General features: G+C 45.5%; 1 protein-coding gene across 1 annotated transcript in view; it reads left to right on the top strand.

Annotated features, from left to right (window-relative positions):
* Positions 1–27,597, top strand: part of ABCA13 (ATP binding cassette subfamily A member 13) — a 396,112-nt gene that overhangs the window by 184,808 nt on the left and 183,707 nt on the right. Inside the window, exon 43 of the mRNA XM_069587332.1 lies at positions 12,587–12,677. Coding sequence (XP_069443433.1) covers positions 12,587–12,677 — 91 coding nt within the window. The remainder of the gene's footprint in view (positions 1–12,586; positions 12,678–27,597) is intronic.

Below are 27,597 nucleotides of genomic sequence, written 5' to 3'. Positions count from 1 at the left end.
AGTAGGGGAGCACAGCTGCTTGTACACCCTTGACTGAAGCCCGATCCTCCTCTATCAGGGATGGTCGTCCTTTTCAACCGAGCTCGCAGCTTTGGGAGGGACACCCACGGAGTGGTGAGGGAAGAAGGGCATAGCCCCCTAGGCAGCCAGGTCAGCCAAGTCACCCTGGCAATCAGCGGGGTGACGGATGTCGCAGCCAGATCGCCCTCACATCCTGATGAGTGTTTGCTGACTGGTGGTGTGTCCGGCTTGTGGGGACAGCCTGTCACCGTGGAGGCGGTGAGTCTCAGCCCATACCCTCCTCCCTCCAGTACCTGCGGCCTTGAATGAGTCATTCGACTCCTGAGCCTCAGTTTTGTGCTCTTTAAAATGGAATAATTATTCCAGGAATTACCTGCAATAGTTAAATGCCTGGAATGAACCAGGCAAAGTAGTAAAGGTCCTTCTTGCCTTGGAATGTGAGACTGTTGCTGGGGCTTTGGGGTAACAGTGGAATTAAATTGCGTGTATGCTCTAGGAAAAGGCACCTCTTGCCCAGGGCTTTTGGCGTCACCCGTCCTGCCTGTGTGGATGTAGCAGACGGGGCATTTCCCAGATCCCCTCCCATGATGCCTGAGTCAGCGGGGGTCGGGGTTCTCCTTTGACCTGGGTGGATGGCCGGGGCATCTGCTTGGTCTGGCTGGTCTGGACTGTGTTTATGCCACACACCACTGGCCACTGTCCTCTGAAGTCTGGGTGACCAGTCTGAGTCATCCAGGAATCTAATCACTAGTTACTAGGAAGCTCGTGATCTGTATAGTTAGGAGTGTCTGTGTGGTGTGAATCACAGCTTCTCTGGAGATGGAGAGGAGGTGCTTTTGGGCATTGTTTCGCCAGCCTAGGTCACTTGAAAAAGAAAACGAGTTTCTTTTGACTTATAAGAAGAGGGGATTGCCAATCACGTGCAGATATGTTATGCGGTGTCTCTCTGGAGTCATCTTTGTCCCTGGGTATTTCCTAGTGTATGTTGCCTGGTGTGGACAGATGGACACGTGTCCTGTGCTCTCTGGACTCAGCTAGGGCCGCCGGGCCTGAGGGGGCATGGCTCAGCCTTTTGGACCAAACAAACTCACCAGTAGCAATGAGTGTTCACCCTTCTCATGTGTGTGCTCGCTTATTTATGGCTAAAGCCATAGCTGGAGCAAGTGTTCCTTCGTGTAAGTGGCATCTTACTCTGCTGCCAGGGAAGCAGGGAACCTCAGGAGTCCTGTGATGCTTGTTGTGAGGTGGAGGGAGGTGTTGGGGAGGGATTGGCCTGTTTTACGGCTTTAAGCATCGCAGGGAACGTGGTGAGGAGGGTCTTTTAAGTTCTGGGCAGATGCTTAGCTTTTCAGTGTTTCGTCAATCAGCGCGCTTCATGGAACTGGTCAGTACTGTCTCGAGACAGCATGAACATCCAAGGAGAGACTTACTGAGAACTGTGCTTTATGTGAATCAGGTCCTTCAGTATTCTTAGTAACTCCCCCCCTTCCCCCTCTCTCCTTCCTTCCCTCCCTTCCTCCTTCCCTCCTTCCCTCTTTCCTCTCTCTCTTTTTTCCTAATCGTTTCCTTCTTTTCTTTCAAATGATGGTTGTGGCTGCATGTTCCAGCCCTGCCCTGATATTACAGCAAGGAAGCTTCTGGAGGAGAGATGGCAGCCCTGCCGCTTACCTCTTTGTTTGTATCACTGATATCATCTGCCAGGTCTTTTTAAGCCAGTTGTCTCCTTCATAAGCATTATTCTTGTTGCGTGCTGAGTTGCTTCAGTTGTGTCTGACTCTTTGCAACCCCAGGGACTGTAGCCCGCCAGGCTCCTCTGTGCATGGGATTTTCCAGGCAAAAACACTGGAATGGGTTGCCATGTCCTCCTCCAGGGCATCTTCCCAACCCAGGGATCGAACCTGGGTCTCTTAACATCTACCTGCATTGGCAGGCGGTTCTTTACCACTAGTACTACCTGGGAGGCCTCTTATTTTGGTAAAAGCTAGACTAATTGATGGAAAATTGACTGGAAGTGCAACAGCAAGCTGTGGCCTGCTGGAGCAGAGGAAACAGTGAGGTGACCTCGGTCACACTGTGGACTGTGGCTACATGGCTGACCTAGGACAGGTGTGGCGATGCCTTAAGTGCTCGGATTCTTATCTGCTGACAGGGTTCATCCCGGGGTAGACACGGAGATGTCTGTGTGCTCCCATCATGCCTGGGCGATGATGACCTGCCTCAGGGAACCCTGGTCTGGATGCCTCCTGGGATGGCCCTTGAGGTTTTGGCAGAATTCAGGGAGGCCTAGCCCAGGCACTGGACGTAGAGCCCACGGGTTGTGGTCCTGCCTTCAGGCTGTTGGCACGTCTGCCCCCTGCGCTCTGTGCCTCCACTGAAAATTGGGTGCCCTGAGGAGCAGGGAGCTGGGCTGATGGAGGGGACCGCAGTGTAGGCCTGGTGTGGTTCAGTGTGACTGGGGCTTGAGTGGGAGGTCTGCGGTTCCCTCGGGCTGGCCATGTGGCTGATGGCAACAGACTGCAGCCTGCGGCCCCTCTCCCTGGATGGGGCATCCCTGGGGCCTCCACCCCATTGCGTGGGAGTGTCCCTTCTCCTGCTGGGCTCTTTCACCTGCCAGCCTCCTCGCTCAGCCTCCCCTGGGTCCCCCTCTCGTGGCTTCTCCCTGATTTCTGACCACACCCAGCTCACCCCCATCTCTTTCCTCTCTCCTCTGTGGAGACCTTCAGCTTGTTAGGAATCTGCCCAGAATTTAATTTATTTCTATTTTCCTTTATATAATTTGCATTTATTTATTTATTTTTGGCCAAAGGGCATGTGGGACCTTAATTCCTCAGCGGGGACTGAATCTGTGCTCCCTTCAGTGGAAGTTCAGATTCCCAACCACTGGATGCTGAGGGAATTCCCTTCCCAGAATTCTAAATTAGGTTTGAAATTTCATTGCATATATATATATGTGTGTGTATATAAAAGAATCAGGAGTTACCCAATTAATGCTATTTATCTCAAGCAGTATCCATTTCCCCATAACCATTATCTTTATGACTACATAATTTCTAACATAAAGCATTTCCCTCGTGCAGTTTCTCACCTCTGCCTTGTAGGGCACTTAAATCGTGTGTAGTGTTTCCATACTGTCAGGAAGATGGTGCAGAGCTCGGTGAACAGGGTGTGGGGGGCGTTTTGCTGTCCTCGCCTTAGAGTCAGAAGTGTGATTTCTGGGACAAAGATATGAACCTTCAGACCTGTAATCATGCACCTGTTTGTAAGCCCAGCATTTTTTCCCCGAGTTGTCCCCTGTCCCACTCGGGAGGAGGGAGTGTGAGGTCCGGGGAGTGAGCGGGTCTTCTGTTGTACCTGCTGTCAGGGGAAGCCCATCCTGCATCCCAGGCTGGAACTCCATGTTTCTCATTCCTAAAAGAGACAAATCTTCCCTAACTTTCACACGCAGTTTTCGTCTGGATCGAGTAATATAATAATACTGAGTACAGGTTACAAATAGCAAGGAAACACACCAAGGTGAAGACTTACCAGTATTACTTTTCCTGCTGCTTGTTTCCAGGGTACCCCTGCAGTGATTTACTCTGAAATTAAAGGTTTCTTTATATTTTTAATGTCATGATCAGTGTTCCATCATAGCATGACTTCTAACAATGGTTTTTATGCTGTATTCCTTAAATATTCCTTTCTGTTTAGTATCTGCCTTTCTTCTCCAAAATATTTTTACTTTACCCATCCATGTTCTTTTTTGAACACTTCTTTGATTTTGTTGAGCTTTAGTTGATGTAAAATGTTGTGTTAGTTAAGTTTCTGGTGTACAGCAAAAGTCATTCAGTTATATATATATATATATATATCAGATTATTTTCTATTATAGTTTATCACAAGATATTGAATATGGTTCCTTTCAGGCATTTTAAAATCTTCATTCTTTTTACTCTTTAAAAAAAATATTATTTAAATTGCACGCAGTAAAATGCACCCTTAAGCACTGTGGCAATTGCAGAGGATCACGGGACCTCCACCGCACTGGACACACAGAGGGCTCCGTGCTCACTGCTTCTCGAAGGAGTCGTTCGGCCACACACCTCGTCTCCCCGTAAACTGCCTTTTCTCTTCCAGGGTCCCCCTCCCCCCACCTCACATCCTGTTCAGTTCAGTTCAGTCGCTCAGTCGTGTCCGACTCTTTGTAACCCCATGAACTGCAGCACGCCAGGCCTCCCTGTCCATCACCAACTCCCGGAGTTCACTCAGACTCACGTCCATTGAGTCGGTGATGCCATCCAGCCATCTCATACTCGGTTGTCCCCTTCTCTTCTTGTCCCTAGTCCCTCCCAGCATCAGAGTCTTTTCCAATGAGTCAACTCTTCACATGAGGTGGCTAAAGTACTGGAGTTTCAGCTTTAGCATCATTCCTTCCAAAGAACACCCAGGGTTGATCTCCTTCAGAATGGACTGGTTGGATCTCCTTGTAGTCCGAGGGACTCTCAAGAGTCTTCTCCAACACCACAGTTCAAAAGCATCAATTCTTTGGCGCTCAGCCTTATTCACAGTCCAACTCTCACATCCATACATGACCACTGGAAAAACCATAGCCCTGACTAGACGGACCTTTGTTGGGGAAGTAATGTCTCTGCTTTTGAATATGCTGTCTAGGTTGGTCATAACTTTTCTTCCAAGGAGTAAGCATCTTTTAATTTCATGGCTGCAGTCACCATCTGCAGTGATTTTGGAGCCCCAAAAAATAAAGTCAGCCATTGTTTCCACTGTTTCCCCATCTATTTCCCATGAAGTGACGGGACCAGATGCGATGATCTTCGTTTTCTGAATGTTGAGCTTTAAGCCAACCTTTTCACTTTCCTCTTTCACTTTCATCAAGAGAATTTTTAGTTCCTCTTCACTTTCTGCCATAAAGGTGGTGTCATCTGCATATCTGAGGTTATTGATATTTCTCCCAGCAATCTTGACTCCAGCTTGTGCTTTTTCCGGGCCCGCGTTTCTCATGATGTACTCTGCATATAAGTTAAATAAGCAGGGTGACAGTATACAGCCTTGACATACTCCTTTTCCTATTTGGAACCAGTCTGTTGTTCCATGTCCAGTTCTAACTGTTGCTTCCTGACCTACATATAGGTTTCTCAGGAACTTCCTAATGTTCAAGCTGGTTTTAGAAAAGGCAGAGGAACCAGAGATCAAATTGCCAACATCTGCTGGATCATTGAAAAAGCAAGAGACTTCCAGAAAAACATCTATTTCTGCTTTATTGACTATGCCAAAGCCTTTGACTGTGTGGATCACATCCTGTTAATCATCCCCAAACAAGCCCAATGAGGAGTCACAGAACCAGCTACTCAATTACTTTGAAAGTCTCATCTGCTCCTCCAGTTGCAATAATTTCCACCTGCTATGTTTAGTACACGCTTTGTGTGTAATAGGTACTAAATAAATATTGATTGATACAGTCTCATCTCTCTTCTCTCTCTCTCACACACACAGATACTAAAAAAGAAGATATCTGTTGTTAGGGGGCAGCCAACATTTTATATATCTCAGATAGGAGATTTAATGAAATATTTTATAGTATGTATGGATCTATTTGAGAAAGCATTCTTAAATTGAAAAAAGATTAAGCACCTTAAAAAAAATTCTTTTGTTTGGTATTGTCTGTAAAATACCCATCTCCACCAATTTTGTGTCTTTACACTTGGCGAGTATTGACTTTGCTGTCTTGAGTCTTGATCGATTACGGTTAGCGGGGCTGTAACCGCAGCCCAGGACGTTTTCTTTTGTTTGTCTGCATTCTGCCTGCTGACTTCCTAGTGGGCGAGGAGGGGCTGCCAGCAGCATGCCTGGGTCTGCAGCTGGAGCCCAGGCTTCACTCGAGCTGCGATCATGTCCTTATAAGTCACAGTCGCTAAACAGGCCCCAGGCCATTGAGACTGGGGTATGGAATTTGTGGTCATCACGGTCTTTATTTTGGCAAGTACATACCCACTCTTCTACTGATGCTTTCAAATTGTGGTGCTGGAGAAGACTCTTGAGAGGCCCTTGGACTCTAAGGAGATCAAACCAGTCAATTCTAAAGGAAATCAACCCTGAATACTCACTGGAAGGACTGATGCTGAAGCTAAAGCTCCAATACCTTGGCCACCTGATGCGAAGAGCCAGCTCATAAGAAGAGACCCTGATGCTGGGAAGGATTGAAGGCAGGAGGAGAAGGGAACAACAGAGGATGAGATGATAGGATGACATCACAAACTCAATGGGCATGAGTTTGAGCAAGCTCCTGGAGTTGATTGGTGATGGACAGGGAAGCCTGGTATGCTGCAGCTCATGGGGTCACAAAGAGTCAGACACCACTGAGCGACTGCACAGCAACTCCAGTGCAAGGAGTAGTGTTTACTGTGTGTAGGGCTGTGGGCCAGGAGGGTGGGAGCCCCCAGGCTGCAGATGAAGTCTGTTTACAGCTGTCCCTAAGGCTAAGACAGAATCTGCTGACGCAATGCACATAGGGTGGATGTGAGTAGCATGGTGTTGAACAGACTAACTTTTGGAGCCGTTTTAGGTTCACAGCAGCGGAGCAGAAGGTACCAAGGTTTCCCATAAATCCTCTACACCGCCGCACCCCCCTCCCTCCCAACAGCATGCCCTCCATGATTAGTGTCCTAGGGCAGTTTTAATATACTTGAAGCTTTTAGTATTTTAGGAAGTTAGACTGCCCATGTGAGATGGGCAGTTTCTTCCCACCGAGCCTGCCGAGTTCCTCTAGGAGGGTTTCCTTTGTCTCTCTGTCAAGAGGATCCTGAGTGTCGTTCCCTCTGGTGCCTGAGCTTGGATGCCTTCATCTTACACAGCATTAAGAGGATGAAAAAATCAAGTCCAGAGTGGGAGTAAGGACCTGACATGCATGTTCTAGTTGTTTGCTTTTACTCTTTGAGAACAACTTCCAAGAACAAAGAGCCCCCAGGCAGGCTTCGCCCATCGTGTTTCAGTCATCCCACCCTTGCCCTTAGGAGCAAAAGGATCTGATCCATCAGCATGAGTCTTGCTTTGCTCACTGCCCATCTCCGGAGCAGCCATCAAGCAGGAAGAATCCCTGTTTCCTTGACTTAGTGATCGGGATGTTCTGCAGATGATCGAGCCCTCACTTTGCGGTGCTGTGGGTTCCTCCTGTTCACATTCTGGCTGGAGAGTCACAGGAGGGCCGCCTTGTCTCTTTGCTCCCCACTTCCTGGTGCTGGAGGTCCATCCATCACACTGTGACCAGAACTTTGATCGTCCAGGTCAAGCGGTGTCTGCCAGGTATTTCCCCTGGAAGCTGATTCCTTTTCCCATCATTATTGCTTATTTTTGAGGATGTGCTTTGAGATTCTTCAAGTTCCCATTCTTTCTTAACTCCTCTTTCCCCACTGGTTTTAGCCCTTTTCCATGTTCTTTGTGGGTGAGACATCTGCCAAGGGGGCAATTTCCTAACCCCAGTGTGGAGTCTACATTTTTAAATTGACATTAACATAAGGAAGCACTCTATCTTCACCCTGTCTGGTGATGTCCATAGTGACACATGGCTTCCTATTTTGTTCAGTGAGCTACAATTCATTGTGATAATTATTTACTTGGAATTCACCTCAGATTTAGCCAGTGGACCCCACTGGGCCGACCTGTGTCTTCTAACACGTCCCCCCATCTTTGAGCTCCAGATCCTATTGTAATTCCCAGCAGCTTGAGTCATTGTGTCTCCCAGGAGTCTGGCTGCTGGATGCAGTCATGGTTAGGAGGGGGCTGCTCCCTCTGATCCCTTCCTGGTGGAGTCTCAGGCTCTGCACTCACTCCGTCTCTCGATATATACTGAGAACCACTCGGAACCTCCAGAGCCGGTGTATCCCTGGAACCCTGGAGCAGGTGATGCCTTTGTGGAAGCGGAGATTGCAGTGATGAGCTTTGAAGACAGAGGAAGGGGCTTTGAGCCAAAGAAACAGGCCACTAGGAGCTGAAAAAGGCAGCAGAGGGCCTCCTTCCTCAGCCCCTGCAGAGGGAACCCAGCCCTGCAATGTCCTGATCTTAGTCCCTGGGTCCATTTTAGATTTGTGACCTTCAGGATTATAAGGTGGTAGATGTGTGTTGTCATAAGCCCCATGTTTGTGACAGTTTGTTATATCAGCAGTTGTGAACTCATTCAAGTTCTTTGAAATTATAGAAGTCCTTCTGTGTGCACGGTGTGACCTGGCAGCAGAGAGCCCTGCCCAGAATCCCATGCCTGGAGAGGATTGGCCAGTGACTGTCTTATTCTTTATCATTTAAACCATCTCCATGATTTTATCTTCCATTGTCTTAAAAAAAATCTCTCTGGGGAAGCTGAAGGATGCAGCTTATGTTACATTGGCCAAAGTTTGGGAATTCTTCCTCTGCTCACGTTCTTCCTGCAGTGATGCTGCCATTGTCTTACAGAGGTTGGTCAGTTTCGTGAATTTCTGCAGCATCCAGGCAGAAGGCGTCTTGCACTGGCTGTCTCCAGGATGCAGCCCATCAAGCTGGCACTTTCAGTGCAGGTCAAGCTTGGGGTCTAACTGTGCTTGATGAGGGCACAGGCTCAGCCCTGCGGTCTGAGGATTGATGGCCCAGTTGACACTGAGGTGATCTGGGACCATTATGGAGGTTAGATCCTGCAGCTCTTCTCAATTACAAAAACACAAATCCCCGAATGAAGACTCCCCAACACCTGACCTTCTGTTCCTTTAGAGGTGCCATAGGCTTTGTACTTAAATCCATCGTTTTGTTAACTTGTCAATTGTTTTCACAGTGTTTAGTGAAAACTGATGTTTAATTTGGTCATTTCTTTCTTCTCAGTTTTATCGACATATAACATTGTATCAGTTTAAAGAGCACAACATTATGATTTATGTATATATTGGGAAATAATCACCATTATAAATTTAGTTATATCCATCGCCTTACATAATTGTATTTTTTTTTGGTTATGAGAAATTAAAAAAAATTATTCTCTCAGCTACTTTCAAATATACAATACAGTATTGTTACCTGTAGTCACCCTGCTGTACATTGTCGCCCCAGGCTGCTGAGGCTAGTCCATGTGATGCAAGTTCTGTGTTGTGCGGATCTGTCGGGTGGTCTGCGAGCTTCTGAGGGCAGGGCCTTTGCCTTTGTTTTGTTTCCCCCTCCTAGGTACACAGGTACACCTGCATACACACACACTACACACACACACACACACACACACACTGCCTTGCTAGGAAAGGAGAAAGAGAGGGAAACTGTTAGAAGAGCAGATGAAGATGATTATCAAGACTCCCTCCTTTGTTTTCAAGGTATGTTTTGTATAATTCCCAATTACATTTTAAAACCCAATGAAAATTCCCATTAAAATGAGGTACAAAGGAAGTCTTTGCTCAGTGAATGAATCTTGAGTTGCTCTATTTCTACTGTTTCTAATTTCATTCTTAGTAAATGCACTGAGTGAATGCTGGTTTCACTGGGCCTCGGCACTCGCTTCTTGGGATGACCGTGCTGATCTCACTGGGTCAACTTAATAATTAAATGATGTGACACGTTGCAGGCATCCAGCTGTCATTATTCCTCCTCCCATCATTCTTGGGATCAGATATCACGAGCTTCCCATTTGGCTGGCACTGTCTTCCCAGCTTTACGTGCAGACACATTCACTCTTTGCAACAGTTCTGTTTTTTGCATCTTATTATTCATACCGTTTATTAGATGAGGCAGTGAAGGTGACGCATGGCACAGCGTTGCTGTTCTCTTCTTATTAAGCTATTGTTCCCACTTGTAGTAACTGCGAGGTCTGCAGCTTTTCCTTGGGGTCTTGCTGAGAATCAGCAAGACGTTATCTTACCAATAAAAGCAACCTCATCAGATCAAAAGTAATGACACCTCATGGCTCATCACTAAATCGGAGGACTCAGACTCCTCTCAGCAGAAGTCTGCCCAAACTAATTCATCATATGCACTGAGAATGCGGGTCTCTCCCCCCTTGCCGGCTGCTTCTCCCCTGGAGCCCTCTCCCCATCTTCTCCTAGGGGCCACGGGCTCCTAGGAACGCCTAGAGTTGGTCAATATCTCTGTGCTCGTTCCCCGAAATAAACTCAGTCAGGATGGAAATGCTGTTTGCAGAGTCCAGAGTTCAGGGAGGTGGTGACTTGGAGTCAGAGCGGGAACCCACCTGGTGGGGAGGCTGCAGCGCGGCTGAGGTCAGGACCCCAGGGCTTTGCAGCAGCGGGCAGGGGTGAGGGGACATGTGTGTGCTGCCAGGGGGAGGGCAGCACTGGGCAGTGCCTGGCTTAGTGATGGTCCCCAGGAGAGGCTGAGTGGACTGTGCTGAGCAATGAGTGAGGAAACCCACTGCCTGCTCCCCGGTCTGTGGCCGTTATGCACTGAGTTTCTGTCACTCTGGTCTCGGGATGTGTGAGTCCTCTGTCTGTGGCGCAAGGCTGACCAGACCTTTGCTAGGCGTGGAGCCCCTTCCTCAGAGCCCAGCGCCTCTGCCCTCTCCAGATTGCCTCTCCTCACACCCTGTGAGGGTTCTCATCAGGGACACCCTCCCTCCTCTGCATGCGGCCTGTCCCCTGCCCCCCAGCAGTCACCCACAGACTCCTGTCCTCTCATCTCCCTGTCTCCAGGCACATGCTTTTGCACCTCGCTCGTACTGATTTTGGGCCTAGTCCTTGAATTTAAAAAATTTTTTTTATGGAAATATAGTTGATATTCAATGTTGTGGTAGTGTTAGGTGTACAGCAAAGTGATTCAGTTATGTGTATGCATAGTAGTGTTAGTCACTCAGTTGTGTCCTACTCTTTGTGACCCTGTGGACTGTAACCCACCAGGTTCCCTTGTCCAAGGGATTCTCTGGGCAAGAATACTGGAGTGGGTAGTCATTCCCTTCCCTGTATATATGTGTATATATATATATGTGTGTGTGTGTGTGTGTGTGTGTGTGTGTGTGTGTATGCGCTGTGCTGTGCTTAGTTGCTTAGTCATGTCTGACTCTTTGCAACCCCATGGACTTCAGCCCACCAGGCTTTTCTGTCCATAGCGATTCTCCAGGCAAAAATACTGGAGTGGGTTGCCATGCCCTCCTCCAGGGGATCGTCCCAACACAGGGATCCAACCGAAGTCTCCTGCGTTGCAGGTGGATTCTTTACTGTCTGAGCCACCAGGGAAACCCATGAATATTGGAGTGGGTCATCTATTCCTTCTCCAGGGGATCTTCCTGACCCGTGAATCAAACCAGGGTCTCCTACATTGCAGGCAGATTCTCTACCAGCTGAGCTACCACGGAAGCCCATATATATACACATATATGTATGTTTATATGAATATGTATAGATTCTTTTCCAGATCCTTTTCCCTTATAGGTTATTGCAAGATATTCAGTATAGTTCCCTGTGCTATACAGTAGGTCTTTGTTGGTCATCTAGTTCTTTTATAGTAGTGTGTATGTAAGTTCATTCCAAACTCCTAGTTTATCCCTCCCTCCTTCCCCATTTGGTAACTGTAGCTCTGTTTCCTATGTCTGTGAGTCTGTTTCTCTTCTGTAAATAAGGTCATCTGTCTCATATTTTAAATAGAGCGTAGGAGCAATGTTTATGATGTTTTCTTTTTTTCTGCCTTTCTTCACTTAATATGATCATCTCTGTGTCCATCCATGTTGCTGCAAATGGCATTAGTTCATTATTTATTATGGCTGAGTAATATTCCATTGTATATATGTACCACATTGTCCTTATCCATTCCCCTGCTGATGGACATTTAGGTTGCTTCCATGACCTGGCTATTGTAAAGTGTTGCAGTGAACGTGTGTCTTTTCAAATTATGTTTTTCTCCATGTACATGCCTAGGAGTGGGATTGCTGGGTCATGTGGTAGCTCTATTTTTGGATTTGTAAGGAACCTCCATACTGTTCTTCATAGGGAATGCTCTACATTCCCGCCAACAGTGTAGGAGGGTTCCCTTTTCTCCATACCCTCTGCAGCATTTATTGTTTGTGGGCTTTGATGACAGCTACAGCCCTTCGGTTTGAACAGTGAGGCAGGGCATCGGCGTCCAGCACTAACCAATTACTAACTTCAAGCCAGTTTATAGGACAAGCCCGTTTAGTTATTTAGAGGTCCCAGAGCCTGTGGAGAAGACTCTGTGGTGGAGATTGGCACACGTGGGCCCACCCACTCTGAATCTGTGGTGCAGTTCATGAGTTTGTGGCCTGATTCTTCTTGAGTTTCTCAGATGCTGGACAGCGTTTCACAAACCACAGTTGAATTGGATGCTCTGTGTGATCGGCTCCACCACGCCCTGCCCATTCCTTCCTGGCGGCTTGGCCAGGACCGAGGTGCCCTGAGGTTCAGACTGGTTTTACTCACCTTTGTGTCCTGTGGGCAGGACCAGGTGGCCTCAGAGTTCTGTCCCTTAACTGAACGACCAAGTGAAATATGGTGGCTGTTTGGTGAATATTGTCATAATGACCCAGTTGGGTAATTGAGGCAGACGAGGTGCAATGTGGAAGAGAACATAAAATAACGTGAAGCTCTTTTCCATTTTCAAAAAGGTATTTCTGCATCTTTTGCAAGATTCCAAGAAGCAATCTGATGCTGCCCTGAGCTTGGAGTCGGCACCCCCAGAGCCTGGTCCTGGTCACTGTAAGTCAGGGGACTTCTTTGCATTTCCACTGGGTGGGGGTTGGGGTGGGGGGGCGTGAGGTGAGGCCCCCACCCTTATCGCCACCTTGTTTTAACGAAGTAAGTCAGGAAGAGAAAGACCAATACCGTATATTAATGCATATCGGTATCTGGTACCAACAGTCCTATGTTCAGGGCAGCAATGGAGATGCAGACGTAAAGAACAGACTTTTGGGCTCAGTGGGAGAAGGAGAGGGCAGGGTGATTTGAGAGAATAGCATTGGGACATATGTATTACCATATGTAAAATCAATAGTCAGTGCAAGCTTGAGGTGTGTGTGATTCAGGGCACCAGAAGCCAGTGTCTATGATAGCCTGGATGGATGAGCTGGGGAGGGAGGTGGGAGAGGGGTTCAGGAGAGAGGATTCACGTGTATGCCTGTGGCTGATTCGTATTGATATATGGCAAAACCCATCACAATATTGTAAAGTAATTGTCCTCCCATTAAAATGAATAAGGTTTAAAAAAAGTTGGAGAGGAAGAGATTAAGCACAGTGAGGGGTGTAGTTGGATGGAGGCAGAAAGCTTAGTGTTTTTCTTTGACTTGAATCAAACATCTGTGTGTTTGTGGGACAGCTTTACATTTCTTCAGAACTTAATTTATCACAGAAGCAATGTCTCAGTATAGAAAACGAAGGTAACAGAATCAGTCCTTTTGTTTTCCTGCCTCAAGAACAAGCCAGTCCAGCATCATTCTTGATGTGCACCTTGCATGCAGGGACTTTGCCAGGACGGGTTTACATGCAGAAGAATCCAAATGTGAGTCTTGTTCCCTGGAGCCTCTGTCCACTTGGGACTAAAGTGTGTTCCTAGGTCTCATGTGCAGATCTCCACGCACAGGTGTCGGCCATGGAGCAGAACCCCGGTGTGTGACTGGGCCTCCGTGGAGCCGGTTCCTACCCCATCTGCAGGCAGTGACCCAGAAAGGAGGACAGAGTTGGGCTGAAGAGGCCTGGAGGTGGACAGACCTCAGAGGCTTCCTCAGAGCCTCCAGTTACATAGACCCGCAAATAAGTGACCAGAACTAAACGCTTCTGGATGTTGATGACAGATGTTTGGTAGACTGCATTCTCACAAGCAGTGTGAGTTTCCATCGACTCTGCTTGCTTTTCTGCTCTTGGTACTGTCAGGTTTAAAAATTATCTATTTTAGGCATCGTAATTGGTTTGTAGGGGTCTCTCATTGTGGTTTTAATTTGCTTTTCCCTAATGATTAATGATGTCGGGTGTATCTTATTCTAACAGCTCTATTGAGATAATAATTTACACGCCACGGAATTTGTCCATTTAGCACAGTTCAGCAGCTTGTCGTTTATTCTTAGTGTTGTGTATCCCTTGCCCCTATCAAGTTTGGAGCGAGTTGCATTACCACAGGAAGAAACCTCTCGTCAGTTTACCTGTCGCCTCCCCTGACCCCTGTGTGCTCCAGTCATAGGTAAGCTGTACTCTGCTGTCTGTCTCTGCGTGCTTGTCTGCTCTGGACGTTCGTACAAGTGGAGCCCATAGCACGAGGGTGTCTGTGTCTGGCGTCTTTTACTCGGCCTGATGTTTCTCAGGGACCACGTGCTGGTCTGTCGGTGCTTCATCCTTTGGTGGCCCGATCATGTTCGTTATCCAGATGCGCCAAAATTGGTTTGTTCTTTCACCAGCTAATGATTTTTTGGGTTGCTTCTACTTTTGGGCTATTATGAAGATGCTGCTATGAGCATCTGTGTATGAGTTATCTGAGGACATACATTCTCTCCTGGGCATGCATCTAGGAGTGAGATCACTGGTTAACCATGTGAGGAACTGCTGGACTATGATCTTCCTCCAGTTTCCAGCAACAGGTCCCTCACTTCCTCTTGAGCCTCCTTGGTGGCATCTGGTTTCAGAATGTCTAAAGAAGTTTATGCTTACTTCACTCAGGATAATAATCTCCAGGTCCATCCACGCTGATGCAAATGGGATTATTTCATTCCTTTTAGTGGTTGAGTAATATTCCATTGTGTGTAAATACCACATCTTCTTTACCCATTCATCTGTCAATGGGCATTTAGGTTGTTTCCATGCCTTGGCTATTGTGAATAGAGCTTCAGTGAACACAGGGGTACATGTATCTTTTTGAGCTATAGTTTTGTTCAAAATATGCTCAGGAGTGGGATTGGTGGATCGTATGGTAGCTCTGCTTTTAGTTTTAAAAGGAACACTGTACTGTTCTCCATAGCGGCTGCACCAATTTACATGCCCATCAGCAGTGTAAGAGGGTTCCCTTTTCAGCACAGTCTCTACAGTATTTATTATTTGCAGATTTTTTTTTGATGATGGCCATTCTGATTAGTGTGAGGTGATACCTCATTGTAGTTTTGATTTATATTTCTCCAATAATTAATGATATTTAGCATCTTTCATGCATTGGAGAAGGAAATGGCACCCCACTCCAGTGTTCTTGCCTGGAGAATCCCAGGGACGGGGGAGCCTGGTGGGCTGCAGTCCATGGGGTCACACAGAGTCGGACACGACTGAAGCGGCTTAGCAGCAGCAGCATCTTTTCATGTACTCTTGGCCATTTGTATGTCTGTTTTTGGAGAAATGACTTCTTAGATCTGCCCATTTTTTTTATTGGATTTTTTTTTTTTTGATATTGAGTTGCATGAGCTATTTATAAATTTGGGGGACTAATCCCTTGTCACTCATATCTTTTGCAAATATTTTCTCCCATTCTGTGTTTTTTTTTTTCTTTTCTTATGGTTTTCTTTGCTGTGCAAAAGCTTTTAAGATTAATTAGATCCCACTGATTATTTTTGTTTTTATTTCCATTATTCAAGGAGATGCCTTGGAAAAGATATTGCTGCAACTTGTGTCAAAGTGTGTTCTGCCTGTGTTTCCTCTAAGAGTTTTATAGTGTCCACTCTTATATTTAGGTCTTTAATCCATTTTGAGTTTATTTTTGAGCATGGTGTTAAAGAATGTTCTACTTTCATTTTTTTACATGTTTTTCTGGTGCAATTCATTGAAGATATTATCTTTCCTCCATTGTAGTCTTGCCTTCTTGGTCATAGATATGTGACTATAGGTATGTGGGTTTATTTCACGCTTTGCTGACCTATTCCTATTGACCTATTGATCTATATTTCTGTTTTTGTTCCTGGACCGTACTGTGTTGATGACTGCAGCTTTATAGTATAGTTTGAAGTCAGGGAGCCCAGTTCCTTCATCTCTGTTTATCTTTTTCAAGATTGCTTTGGCTGTGCAGCATCTTTTATGTCTCCATACAGATTTTAAAGATTTTTTGTTCTAGCTCTATGAAAAATGCCATTGGTAGTTTGATAGGGATTGTATTGAATCTGTAAGTTTTGTTGGTTAGTATAGTCATTTTGACAGTATTCATTATTCCAATCCAAGAACATCATATATCTTTCCATTTGTTTGTGTTATCTTTAATTTCTTTCATCAGTATCTTATAGTTTTCTGAGTACAAGTCTTTTGCCTCCTTAGATAAGTTTATTCCTAGGTACTTAATTCTTTTTGAGATAATGGTGATGGGGATTGCTCCCTTGAGTTCTGTTTCTGAATTTTTGTTTTTAGCATCGAAATGCAGCAAAATTCTGTGCATTAATTTTGTACCCTGAAACATTACCAGATTCATTGATTAGCTCTAGTAGTTTTCTGGTAGTATCTTTAGGATTTTCTATCTATAGTATTATGTCATTTGGAGACAGTGACAGCTTTACTTCTTTTCCAATTTGGATTGGAATTTGAATTCCTTTTTTTTTTCTTTTTATTCTCTGATTGCTATGGCAAGGACTTCCAAAACTGTATTGAATAATAGAGGCGAGAGTGGACATCCTGGTGGTATTCCTAATCTTAGAGGAAATTCAGGTTTTCACCATTGAGAATAATGTTTGCTGTGAGTTTGTCATATATGGCCTTTATTATATTGAGGTAAGTTCCCTCTTGGTCAACAAAAGAGTCCAAAACTCAGTACTTGGATGCAATCTCAAAAACTACAGAATGACCTCTGTTCATTTCCAAGGCAAACCATTCAATATCACAGTAATCCAAGTCTATGCCCGAACCAGTAATGCTGAAGAACCTGAAGATGAACGGTTCTATGAAAACCTACAAGACCTTTTAGAACTAACACCCAAAGAAGATATCCTTTTCATTCTAGGGGACTGGAATGCAAAAGTAGGAAGTCAAGAAACACTTGGGGTAACAGGCAAATTTGGCCTTGGAATATGGAATGAAGCAGGGCAAAGACTAATAGAGTTTTGCTAAGAGAATGCACTGGTCATAAAAAACACCATCTTCCAGCAACACAAGAGAAGACTCTACACATGGACATCACCAGATGGTCAACACCAAAATCAGACTGATTATATTCTTTGCAGCCAAAGATGGAAAAGCTCTATACAGTCAGCAGAAACAAGACCAGGAGCTGACTGTGGCTCAGATCATGAACTCCTTATTGCCAAATTCAGACTTAAATTGAAGAAAGTAGAGAAAATCACTAGACCATTCAGGTATGACCTAAATCAAATTCCTTATGATTATACAGTAGAAGTGAGAAATAGATTTAAGGGACTAGATTTGATAGATAGAGTGCCTGATGAACTATGGGTGGAGGTTCGTGACATTGTACAGGAGACAGGGATGAAGACCATCCCCAGGGAAAAGAAATGCAAAAAAGCAAAATGGCTGTCTGGGGAGGCCTTACAAATAGCTGTGAAAAGAAGAGAAGTGAAAGCAAAGGAGAAAAGGAAAGATATAAGCATCTGAATGCAGAGTTCCAAAGAATAGCAAGAAGAGATAAGAAAGCCTTCCTCAGCGATCAATGCAAAGAAATAGAAGAAAACAACAGAATGGGGAAGACTAGAGATATCTTCAAGAAAATTAGAGCTATCAAGGGAACATGTCATGCAAAGATGGGCTCAATAAAGGACAGAAATGGTATGGACCTAACAGAAGCAGAAGATATTAAGAAGAGGTGGCAAGAATACACAGAAGAACTGTACACAAAAGTTCAGTTTTCTTCAATTTACCAAGTCTCGGTTTGTCGCCCAGCATGTGGTCAGTCCTGGAGAATGTTCCACGTGCACTTGAGAAGAATGTGTATTCTGCTGCTTTTGGATGGATGTTCTATAAGTATTAATTAAGTCATCTGGTCTAATGTGTCATTTAAGGCCTGTGTTTCCTTATTGATTTTCTGTCTGAGTGATCTGTCGATTGATTCAAGTGGGGTGTTAAAGTCCTCCACTATTATTGTGTTATTGTCGATTTCTCCCTTTATACCTGTTAGTATATGTCTTATATATTGAGATGTCCTGTGTTGGGTACATACGTATTTACAATTGTTATAACTTCCTGGATTGATTCATTGATCATTATGTAGTGTCTTTCTTTGGCTCTTGTAACAGTGTTTTAGTCTGCTTTGTCTGATATGAGAATTGCTACTACACCTTTCTTTTGATATCCATTTCCTCCCTTTGAGTCTGTACGTGTCCCTAGATCTGAAGTGGGTTTCTTATAGACAGCATATATATGAGTCTTGTTTTTGTATCCATTCAATCAGTCTGTGTTTTTTGGTCATAGCATTTAACCCATTTACATTTAAGATAATTATCAATATGTATGTTCTTATCGACATTTTGTTAATTGTTTTGGATTTGTTTTTGTAGGTCTTTTTCCTTCCCTTTCTCTTTTGTTCTCGTGATCTGATGCCTAATTTTAGTGTTGTGTTGGGATTGCTTTGTGTGTGTGTGTGTGTGTGTGTGTGTGTGTGTGTGCGCGCATGTATATTGGAGATTTTCAGTTTGCAGTTGCCATAAGGTTTTGATATAGCAGGCTATATATACATACACACACACACACACACACATATATACTCACACATACACACAAGATTGCTTTAAGTTACTGATCTTTTACTTTCAAATGCATTTCCAATATCCTGCGTTTGTAGTCTCTTCTTACAATTGCTGGTTTTACATCATATTTGTGTGCAGAATATTCACTTATCTCCCAGTCTCTGAGGTCAGAAGTCTGGAGTCTCCCAAGGCTGAAACAGAGGTGCCATCTGCTCTGCATTCTTATCGGGAACCCTCCTTATCTGGATCCTCTCCCAGATTTTTTCAGCTTGTGGGTGGAATTCGGGTCCTTGTGCTCATAGAACTGGGCTCCACCATGGTTGGCCAGCAGTCAATGGATTTGCTCTCAGATCCTATAAGTCACCCTCAGGTCTTAGCCATGTGGCTCTCACACAACAGGATGCGTTTCTTCTTCAGACTGAACAGGAAAATCTCTGTTTTGATTTTTTTAAAGGCAATCTTAATTAAATATGTAAAATTTTTACTTCAGCTGTTGTGTAGTCTAAGTGTAGGAGCAATAGCTGTTACATTCAAGATCTTCCCCTACAGTCAAAGGAAAAGGCCTGTAACCCTTTATGAAGGGGCAGCCTTTGGGTTCCTTTAGATTTATATTACTGTAACTAATTAAGTTGGACCCCTCTTCATATTTACAGTGATTTGAATTTGTTTCATAATCCTGTAATTGTGTACTTTTCCCATGAATCATTAATTTTTTAAAAGCACTGTTTGACGTGTGTTTTTACTAACAGAAACTTCTTGTACCTTACCATAAATGGCACAGTCCTCAGGCGCACAGTTGGGGGAACTTCCCATGGTGCATCTATGCAGCCATCACCCAGGCGAGCTTGGCTGGCTCTCATGTCCTCGCCCAGTCAGACCTGTCCTCTGACAGTAGTAGTGTGACTTTCAAGTAGTTTTGCCTGTTTTCTTAACTTCATATGAATGGAATAAGACAGTATGCACAAAATTGTTTTTTCTATGTTTTATCTCAGAGATTCATCTGTGTTATTGCTTGTGTAACTTCTGTGTTAATGTTTCACTGTACATATCATAACTTGTCTCTGTTTTATGTAAAATTTTTATTTTAACTGAACATAGGCATTATTTGCTCTTTTCAGTGCTAGAATGTTGCCTAAAGGTTTAATTTCTGAGTCTTCACTTTTTTATGTTACATTAGTTAAATGACTTTTATATATATGCACAAATTTAAAGAAAATATGATTATTCTCTCATGAACATTTTGTCATTGTTGAGCATTTAAGATAATTTACATTGAAAATATATTGCCTACATATATATCCTCTTCATTCTGGCTGTATATGTCTCTTTTGAAAAATGATAATTCCATGTTCTGAATTTGGGGAACATTATGGAAATCCATGTAAATATGTTAGAAATAGACATACAAAAAAGCTAATGTTACTTGAAAAAGAGGTATATTTTAAATTTAAAGAGAATCCCGAGGAAAGAAAAATTATAGTGCTTTCCATTACTGTTGTAAAATATGATATAAAAATGTAATCTCATTTATCATTGAAATTACAAATTATGGAACTGGAAAATACATCATTTGAAAATCTATTTAAGTATTTCATTACTAAAAAAGAAATGAGTCCAAGATACATTAAAACAAATTTGGTACCAGATTGCCTACATTTACCAATTTTATCATATTCTGCAGAATCTTCCTGTTCAGCTCAACATGAGGCCTGTACCTAAGTAAAATTTATGCTACTTCCTGGAAGTAATTTTATCAGAAAGCTAGATCAGGATTTTGGAGACGGTGTTTTCATTTCTTCTGGGTAAAATGCTTTCATTACTATGTTTGCCTATCTTTGTTTGTTTGTGTGATCCACATTAGGGAAACATGATTTCTAGAGTAACCACTTACAGAAGGCTTCCTCTTCCTACGAATGCCCTGGAAACTTACTGTTTGTCATGGATTCCTGTACCGGGGGCACCCCCCTCCCCCCGCAGGTACCCCTTCTCTCTACACACCCCGTGTGTTTAGAAACAGCCTTCCAGTAACTCAGTTCTTATTTCTCTGGGAGATTGATGAAGGCGGAATAAAATATAGAGTCCTTGGAGCCCCAGTGGCTCCATAGAAATGAGCTGTGAAGCCCGAGTCCTGTGCGCTGAGGCAGGCGTGGGAACCCCCCACAGAGAGGCACCTGGAGGGTGTCAGACCCGTGACACACACACTGCGTGTGTGTTGTCACTGCACGCCCACAGCCAGTGCAGAGGCGGGCCCTCCCACCTGTCTGGGCGAGGAGGCTGAGGTTACGTTACCCTGCCTGTCTGCCCACCCTGAGCGGGTCCAGCAGGAAACGCCCATCCAGGGGCACTTCCTGCTGTTTTAGTCTCCTTGGATCCTTTAATTTTTGCAAAGGCTTTTCCAAGATCTAATATACTTGCGTTTATTATAATACTTGATGTATACCTAGAGAACTGGATTCACTGGGTGACTTCCTGAAAAATTTACTGAGCGCACATCAAAATGTTGACCCAGAGAATTTGTTAAGATGTGGAGCACTGAGCTTCACTCCCAGATTCCCAGTTCAACTGTTTAGGATGGGGGCCAAGGGCCTGCATTTCTGATGAGCTCCCAGGCATTGCTGCTACTCCAGGCCCCATGCCTTGAATCCACTGATTGGGTGGAATAGTTGGGCAGTTCTACTTAGAATCACAAGTTTCAAGTTGCGGACTGAACGATGAATGATGGAAGAAAGTGAAAGTGTTAGTTGCTCGGTCGTGTCCGACTCTTTGTGACTCTGTGGACTGTAGCCCACCAGGCTCCTCTGTCCATGGGATTCTCCAGGCAAGAATCCTGGAGTGGGTTGCCATTTCTTCCTCCAGGGGATCTTCTTGACCCAAGGATTGCACCCAGGTCTCCCGCATTGCAGGCATATTCTTTATTGTCTGAGGCACAGGGATTAGATGGTGTCTGTTAAAGTACTGGTCCCACTACCTCAGCAGGTGAGTGTGTTCGGAGGCAGGGTCTTTAAAAAATCATTTTTTTAATGCAATCTCTTTTTAAAAAATTATTTAATTGGAGGCTATTTTACAATATTATATTGGTTTTGCCATACATTGACATGAAACCTCCATGGGTGTACATGTGTTCCCCATTCTGAACCCTCCTCCCACCTCCCTCCCCATCCCATCCCTCTGGGTCATCCCAGTGCACCAGCCCCAAGCACCCTGTTCCATGCATCGAACCTGGACTGGTGATCCATTTCACATATGATAATATACATGTTTCAATGCCATTCTCCCAAGTCATCCCACCCTCTCCCTCTCCCAGAGTCCAAAAGACTGTTCTAGACATCTGTGTCTCTTTTGGTGTCTTGCATACAGGGTCATCATTACCATCTTTCTAAATTCCATATATATGTGTTAGTATACTGTATTGGTGTTTTTCTTTCTGGCTTACTTCACTCTGTACAATAGGCTCCAGTTTCATCCACTCATTAGAACTGATTCAAGTGTATTATTTTTAACGGCTGAGTAATACTCCATTGTGTATATGTACCACAGCTTTCTTATCCATTCGTTTGCTGATGGACATCTAGGTTGCTTCCATGTCCTGGCTATTGTAAACAGTGCTGCGATGAACATTGGGTACACGTGTCTCTTTCTATTCTTGTTTCCTCGGTGTGTATGCCCAGCAGTGGGATTGCTGGGTCATAAGGCAGTTCTATTTCCAGTTTTTTAAGGAATCTCCACACTGTTCTCCATAGTGGCTGTACTAATTTGCATTCCCACCAACAGTGTAAGAGGGTTCCCTTTTCTCCACACCCTCTCCAGCATTTATTGTTTGTAGACTTTTGGATAGCAGCCATTCTGACTGGCGTGAGATGGTACCTCATTGTGGTTTTGATTTGCATTTCTCTGATAATGAGTGATGTTGAGCATCTTTTCATGTGTTTGTTAGCCATCCATATGTCTTCTTTGGAGAAATGTCTGTTTAGTTCTTTGGCCCATTTTTTGATTGGGTCATTTTTTTTCTGGAATTAAGCTGCAGGAGCTGCTTGTATATTTTTGAGATTAATTCTTTGTCAGTTACTTTGTTTGCTATTATTTTCTCCCATTCTGAAGGCAGTCTTTTCACCTTGTTTATAGTTTCCTTCATTGTGCAAAAGCTTTTAAGTTTAATTAAGTCCATTTGTTTATTTTTGCTTTTATTTCCATTACTCTGGGAGGTGGGTCATAGAGGATCCTGCTGTGATTTATGTTGGAGAGTGTTTTGCCTATGTTCTTCTTTAGGAGTTTTATAGTTTCTGGTCTTAAATTTAGATCTTTAATCCATTTTGAGTTTATTTTTGTGTATGGTGTTAGAAAGCGTTCTAGTTTCCTTCTTTTACAAGTGGTTGACCAGTTTTCCCAGCACCACTTGTTAAAGAGATTGTCTTTTCTCCATTGTATAGTTTTGCCTCCTTTGTCAAAGATAAGGTATCCATGGGTGCGTTAAGTGAGGTTACACGAATGGGTACTAAACCCATATGACCGGTCTCCTTGGGAAAGGTGATTTGGCCATAAAAAGGGACACCAGGGAGTGTGCCCGACTGGGCAGAACCACGTGAGGACCCCATCTGCCAGCCTGGAAGGGAGGTCCCAGGGACAGCAGCTCTACTGGTGCCTGATCTTGGACCTCCAGCCTCGAGGCCAGAGATAAAGCGTATTTCTGTAGCTGAATCCACCAGGACTGCCTACTTTGAAAGGCTTTCAGAGCAACTGGTGCAGCCAAGCATTTTCCTTGCTGTGCTCTTCACATGGGCCATGAAGGTGGAGTTGCAGAGTCCAGCCCTGTGGCTCAGCTGCAGCCTTGGTGACGCTGACCTTATGCCTGCCTTGAACCTGCTGACCCCAGGGCATGGTGGGCAGCCTCTGCACCCCAGGCCTCTCCTCTCTCCTGAGTGGTCACATCCCTGCAACGTCCAGTGTGTTGGTCCTTCACAGGTTTGACCAGGCTGAGTTCTCTTCACTCACTTGTACGGTTCTCAGTTTCTTCCGAGAGGCTCCTGAACGCCTCTGGACTGTGCAGTGGCGGCAGGGGATGGATGCTCGGTGACTGGCTCTCGGCCGTCCAGCTCGCCTCTCTGGGCTCCCAGGGTCCTGGTGAGAATTCGGTTGCTGGAAATTCGACCCTCCTTGTGGCTCTGGCCTCCCCCTTGCCTCCTCTGCCACAAAGAGCACTGGGCTCTGCCGGCCCCGACCCCAGCCCTGCCTGCTCCACTCCTTCTTCCCTTGTCTCCTCCCAGGAGAGAGAGGGTCCCCCTTCCTGAGTGAGCACCCAGGACAAGAGCCTCCGGCCTTCTAAGCAGCAGTCCTTTCCTCTGGCTTTTTAGTCTCCCGTGTCCCGAGTCTCTCCCAGCAGGAATCACAGGGGCTCATGGGTCTTCCTCTGGGAACTCCAGTGGCACATGGCAGCGGAAGCGTTCTCCGCAGCCCCTGCCCCCGCAACCCCCGCCCCCGCAGCCCTGCCCGCCTCCCGCAGGCCCTCACGCCCACCTGCTGTGTCCTGTGCCCGCCCTGCTCACCCAGGGTTTGCTCGGATTCCCCTATGGCCCTGTGCCGCTTGCTCTGAAGGCGTCACTCCAGACCTGTGAGTGGCGGTCAGCCCTGACTGTGCACAAAACCCTCTTTCCTGGAACCTGATGATGTCGCGCGTCTGCAGGCTCCAGGCCCCTGCTCCGGTAGCCCGGCCTCTCCTCTTTCCACTCCTCTCTGAGCTCCACTCTCTGCCCACGGCTGTCTTTTCCTGGGCGGAGGCGGCAGCGTCTGTGCTGCTCGTCCCTGTAGCTCTTGCGGAATCTCTGGTTATACCCCCAACACCAAGCTGGGGCTGTGACCACCTGCTTGCACCTCCACCCAGGAGTCTCTCAGCCCCTTCCTCTCAGTGTGGTCCAGCCCAGCTCGTGATTCCAACCTGTCATTCTTCCACCCCTTCAGAGAACATCATCTCTCTCCACTTGGTTTACATGACACTCCCTCCAAATCCCACCCATCCACCCTCCACGTAGCCAGAGGCATTAAAGTATTTGATTGCAAATTTCCTACTCAAAGTTTTCCTTTTTTTGGCACCTGGATTCTGCCCACAGACCCAGTCGATCCATAGCTGGGGCTGCCTCCCAGTGTCTGTGCTGCAGCCAGCCTGGATCCCTTCCTCTTGAGTTGTGGGGCTCTGTCTGGCCCCTGGGACCTTCACTCTAGCCCGTCTCCTGCCCCCAAGACCTCTCCCTTCCCTGCATCTCTGAGGACATCCCAGCTTCGGCTGGTCCAGTTGTTCCTCATTTTTATTGCTAAGTAATATTCCATTATAAATATATATATATATATATGTATATATATGTATGTATAAAACGTGTGTACAGGGTTCTGACTTTTCCACATTCTTGCCAAAAGTTTCTACACAGCCAAGGAAACAACAGAATGAAAAGGCAGCCTACAGAATGAAAGAAAATATTTGCAAACTATGTACCTGATAGAGGTTAATATCCAAAATATGTAAGGAACTCCTGCAGTCAGTAACAAAGAAACAAATTACTTGATTTAAAAGTGGGCAGAGGACCTGCAGTATTTCCAAAGGAGACATACAGATGGACAACAGTTAAATGAAGAAATTCTCAAAATCACTAACCAACAGGAAAATGTGAATCAAAACCACAAAGGGAATCACCTTATATGTGTTAGGTTGGCTATTTTATATATAAAGCAGGGGAACCTGATGTTTACTAAAGTGGCAGATTTTTACACCTGACTTCCACAAATTTTGGGCTTCCCTGATAGCTCAGTTGGTAAAAAATTTGCCTGTAATGCAGGAGATCCTGGTTCGATTCCTGGGTTCAGAAAATCCCCTGGAGAAGGGATAGGCTACCCACTCCAGTATTCTGGCCTGGTGAATTCCATGGACTATACAGTCCATGAGGTTGCAAAGAGTTGGATGTGATTTTCACTTTCTACGAATTTTGATTCCAAAAACTTAGACATTTGCTTTTTTAAGCATTCATCCCAGTTTCCTTTGATTTAGGTGGTCTGTGGTCAGTGCTATAAAAGCACCCTTTAAGAATCTCTTCAGACCAAATTTGATGTGAAACTTCACAAATCCATCTCATAGTGAATGTAGGAAACAAGTGTTTTCTCCCTATAAGGCTTTGCTGTGCCTTTTCTTAAGCCGCATTTCCACCCCCGCCGGCCTTGCGAGATCTGAGAGCGCATTGATGTTCTGATAACTCTGGTTGTCAGCATCGCTTTATCTAAACTTCTTTCTTCCCCCTCGATTTAATCCTCTGTGCTTCCTCTGTAATTACTGCTTTTGTGATGATGGGAAGCAATTTCGGCAGTGAGTAATCTGAAGGCTCTGCAGCCTCTCCTGTGGTTTTTGAGACCATCCTGTTGACTCCCATCATCCTGTTGACTCCCATCCTACCGGGAGGCCAGTATTCTCTGCCTCTTCATTGAGCCGTTGCAGATTCTGCGTATCTCCTAGGGCTTGGCCTTGGTGTTAGATGCAGAGTGTCTTTTCTTCTTTGTCCACATTTCTTCAGACTTCAAATGCTGCCTTCTCTGTAAGAGGTGGGGGGCGGGATTCGTGTCTGCTGCTGCTTACACCTGCCAGAGAAGGTCTGTGTGCCAAGTTCGCTAAAATCAGCAGAGAGCTACTGGCGGGGTGCTTTGCAGAAATCGGTCTGCCAAAATAAAAATGGGATTGAAATAGACTTGGGTGGAATAAATGCTGGTAGCAGGTGCCAGAAAGCAGCAGCTTTGGTCACAGGGGACTTGGGAAGCAGGGAAAGTGTGTGGAGCCAGCATGCAGATCAGAAATGCCAGAGCAAGCTCCCGAGCCTGGTGATATGTGTGCTCAGCTGTGTCTGACTCTTTGCGACCCCATGGACTGTAGGCCGCCAGGCTCCTCTGTCCATGGGATTTCCCAGCCAAGAATATTGGAGTGGGTTGCCATTTTCTACTCCAGGGAATTCTCTTGACTCAGGGATTGAACCTACATCTCTTGAGTCTCCTGCATTGGCAGGTGGATTCTTTACCACTGGCGCCACCTGGGAAGGGTGGTGATGAATAGTTACCATCCTCATTTCCTGAACTGGAGTCTCATCTTCTTGTGAAATATTTGACAGAGAATGTGTTTTACTTCTCTGAAGTGTAGTCATTGCCTCAAAAGTCATGGGACCAACTCGGGTAAATCAGACAGGAGAGCTCTGGGCACCTTTAGGGGCCTGCCAGTCCTCAGGAAGCTGAGGATAGATGTGCCCTGGATGCTTCCCGCCCCCCTCCACACACTCCCCCTTGCCGGAGTGGGTGGAGATTGAGTCGGGCATCCTGAACTGGTACCTTGTTTGCTCCTTCCTGATGGTTGCAGCTGCCTTGGGGGTGGGCAGCTGTATTTATGTCTCTAAACACCACAGAGTCGTGTTGTTGCTTTGACACCTGCTTCAGCGTTGTTGTTTATGCTGATTAAAACCAGATTGACATGGAGCCACCGCTGGTGGCTTGAGGACAGCTTTACATGAGGCCCACTGGGCATAACTTTCACAACCAAGAGGGTATGGGGCCTGGGGAAATGCACAGAGGTTGTTTTCCAAGTAGGGAGATGGGCCTGGGGTGAGGGTGGTGGAGGGGCCACAGCCCAGTGAGTTACAAATAGATGGGGACGCTGGATACAGCATCTGGTCAATGTCCAGCCACGCCTTCACCCATCCAACCTGAGATGAGGGCCAGGGCTGGGGTTGAGATGGGGGTGCAGTGGAAAGTGTCCCCAAGTCCTCTTTCCTAATCATGTGTTAGAACTTTGGAGGGAGCTCAGGTTTGAAAACCCAAGAGTGAGGCCCTTTAGATGCTTTCGGAGGATCTGACTTTAAGACAAAATGCAAATTCTGAGCTTGTGACTTGCCCAGGTGATGTTTGCAGCTCGTGGCAGAGCTGGGATGCACCCTGGTGCTCTGAAGGTCAAGTCACTGTTTTTTCAAGGTAGGTTTAAACAAAAGGATTTTGGCAACCTTTACATTATTAAAAAAAAA

This window comes from Ovis canadensis, chromosome 4, assembly GCF_042477335.2.
Source record: "Ovis canadensis isolate MfBH-ARS-UI-01 breed Bighorn chromosome 4, ARS-UI_OviCan_v2, whole genome shotgun sequence".
Taxonomy (NCBI): domain Eukaryota; kingdom Metazoa; phylum Chordata; class Mammalia; order Artiodactyla; family Bovidae; genus Ovis; species Ovis canadensis.
This window is presented reverse-complemented; position numbering and strand designations above follow the sequence as displayed.